Source organism: Macadamia integrifolia, chromosome 3, assembly GCF_013358625.1.
Source record: "Macadamia integrifolia cultivar HAES 741 chromosome 3, SCU_Mint_v3, whole genome shotgun sequence".
Classification (NCBI taxonomy): domain Eukaryota; kingdom Viridiplantae; phylum Streptophyta; class Magnoliopsida; order Proteales; family Proteaceae; genus Macadamia; species Macadamia integrifolia.
The window spans coordinates 26,195,974-26,198,192 of record NC_056559.1 but is presented as its reverse complement, the minus strand read 5'-3'; the positions used below and the strand labels follow the sequence as shown (position 1 = coordinate 26,198,192).

Genomic DNA, 2,219 nt, shown 5'->3' with positions numbered 1-2,219 from the left:
TTTGGGTGGGGGGTGGGGGTGTTGTTAAGATGGGGAACCTCCACACATTCTGTTAAATAAATTGAGGACCTGAAAACAGGAACTGCAAAAGCAACGAATAACATGATCTCACCAACCAAACATTGATCACAAAGATCATTCGAGCCCTCTCACCCCTTAAAAGAACAATCTCAAAACCGAAAATGCTGGAACACAGGATCACCTCCCCCACCCCCCCAAAAAAAATATATATATATAAATAAATAAATAATAATGTCCATTGCCTCCGGGGCCAAATGAGATATCAACTGCTGATCAAAACTCAAAGCCAAACAACTGAACGTCGAATGTGATTTAAAAAAAAAGTAGGGTAGTCTCCATCAATTATAGTATCTGATCCCAAACAATGAGTTATTCCATCTACAATGAACGCTATGATCCCAACATAAACCCCTTCACGCAATTCACATTTTCTCAACTCCCACACTTACTAATCAACCAAAGAACAACAGAGCAACATTCATCTTCGAATAGCAACAAGAGATACCCCGAAAACATGATCTTGTAATTTACTTCAATCACAAAACACAAAGTAGGACAAAAAAAGTAGTCTGAACGAAAATCAAATTTCCACCCACTTACTGAGAAGAGCAACAGAGTGACTAGCACCAGCAGACAGAAGAAGAACGCGACGATCTGGTCCAGTAGCTGAAATCATCTTCTCTTCATCTGCCATACCTGCTGTCCTTACTTTCTTGAGTCACTTCTGCAAATATCTCGACGACCCTTCTCTCTTCTCCAATTCTAATATCGACCCAGTGACCAATTCCCTTCCTCTCTTTCCTTCTTCACCGAAAGAGTTAAAATCTTAAGAGGGAGTTGCCACTTGCCACAGATATTTAAATGGTCTGAGGAACTGGGCACGCACAGAAACAGCGACAGAAGCAAATGAAGGGGAGAAGGGAAAAGTGGAAGAGTCGTTAATGAGAAAAGGACCAACCACTCCCATAGTCTCGTGGCCCGTGGTAGGGAAGCGTCGGCAGTCAATGTTCTCCTTTCGTTCCCCACCTTCAACACTCCGTCCTACGTTTCGGCGCTCTCATGTCTTGTTTAAAGAATTCACCCACACCACTCGTTTTTTCTCTCTCCTCCTATTTTATTATCTTATTCTTCCTACTTCCTACTTTTTTTTGTAAACATACTTGTTTCGATGGGTCCTGATGTGGGATCGGGCTCCTCTGTAGCGTTTTATCCCTAATGGGGCGTTTGCCATTTAGTATACATTTAACAACCAGGAATACTCAAGACATGCGGTCTAAGGTGTTCAAGTGCTATCCATGGCATTTATGGTTGGATGTATACTAGACGCATTGTAGTGTTACAGATGATCTCAATCCTTTTTGTGGCCCCTCTCTCTCTTTATATCTTTCCCTTTATTATATGATGTCAATGGACCACGGTGAACTGGCATTCACCATGGTTTTAGGAAAACTCGATCCTATTTATTTTGTAGTTATTGTTTTAAGAGTAAATTACCTTTAATGTCACCCTCTCTCTAACATTTTGGGAAATTACCTCCATCCTATGTAGTGCATGACAATTTATGTAATTACTTTTGTTTTAATGTAATAGATCTAGGAAATTGTCCCTTTATTATACTCTTTTTTCTTTCTAGTATCTTTGGTATATGGTATAAGGAATTGAATTGTCCCCACATTTACCTTGAAATGAAATAAAAAAAAAAAATTACAAGATTACCTGTAATTGGGTTTAAGATTTACAAAATTAACCACCCTAATTTAACTTCTACAAATTATTTTGGTAGGTAACTTCCACATATATATTCAAAACAAACATATATACAACAAGAATAGGAGATGGATAAACACACCACTTGTGTATGATAAATTAGTAACCACCAATAGGGACACAGAATGAGGTATCATACATAGGGCACGTCATTTTTAGTAGACGTCAACTTACGATAGACCAATGGTGTGCCTAGGCTTTTTTATACGAGAACACCCAAAAGGCCAAAACAAAGTTGTATCTATTACAAATGTTAGGCTGCATTTGGTAACATTTCTGTTTCAAAAACGAAGTTTCGTATCAAAAATAGAAATTTTAGTTTTTGTGTCAAAATATCGTTTTTTTTTTTTATTTAAATGAATTCTGAACTACCTTTTGTCATTCCATAAATTCTACATTTTTATATTTTTTTTTTAGTTTTTATTAAAAAA

The 2,219-nt window shown here is 37.3% G+C and overlaps 1 protein-coding gene across 8 annotated transcripts in view; it reads right to left on the bottom strand.

Moving 5' to 3' along the window:
* The window catches only part of LOC122073909 (ultraviolet-B receptor UVR8-like), a 16,938-nt gene extending 15,831 nt beyond the window's left edge, over window positions 1-1,107 (bottom strand). For 3 of the 8 annotated variants that reach the window (XR_006138901.1, XM_042638606.1, XM_042638611.1), the window contains exon 1: window positions 622-1,103. Coding sequence is in view for 7 of the 8 variants with exons in the window: in XM_042638606.1 (XP_042494540.1) it covers window positions 622-715 (94 nt within the window). In the remaining variant the exon portion in view is untranslated. Of the gene's footprint in view, window positions 1-621 lie in introns of all 8 variants that reach the window. The other 5 variants (XM_042638610.1, XM_042638612.1, XM_042638608.1 and 2 more) reach the window with 5 other exon arrangements.
* Between the last annotated feature and the right edge of the window lie 1,112 nt (window positions 1,108-2,219).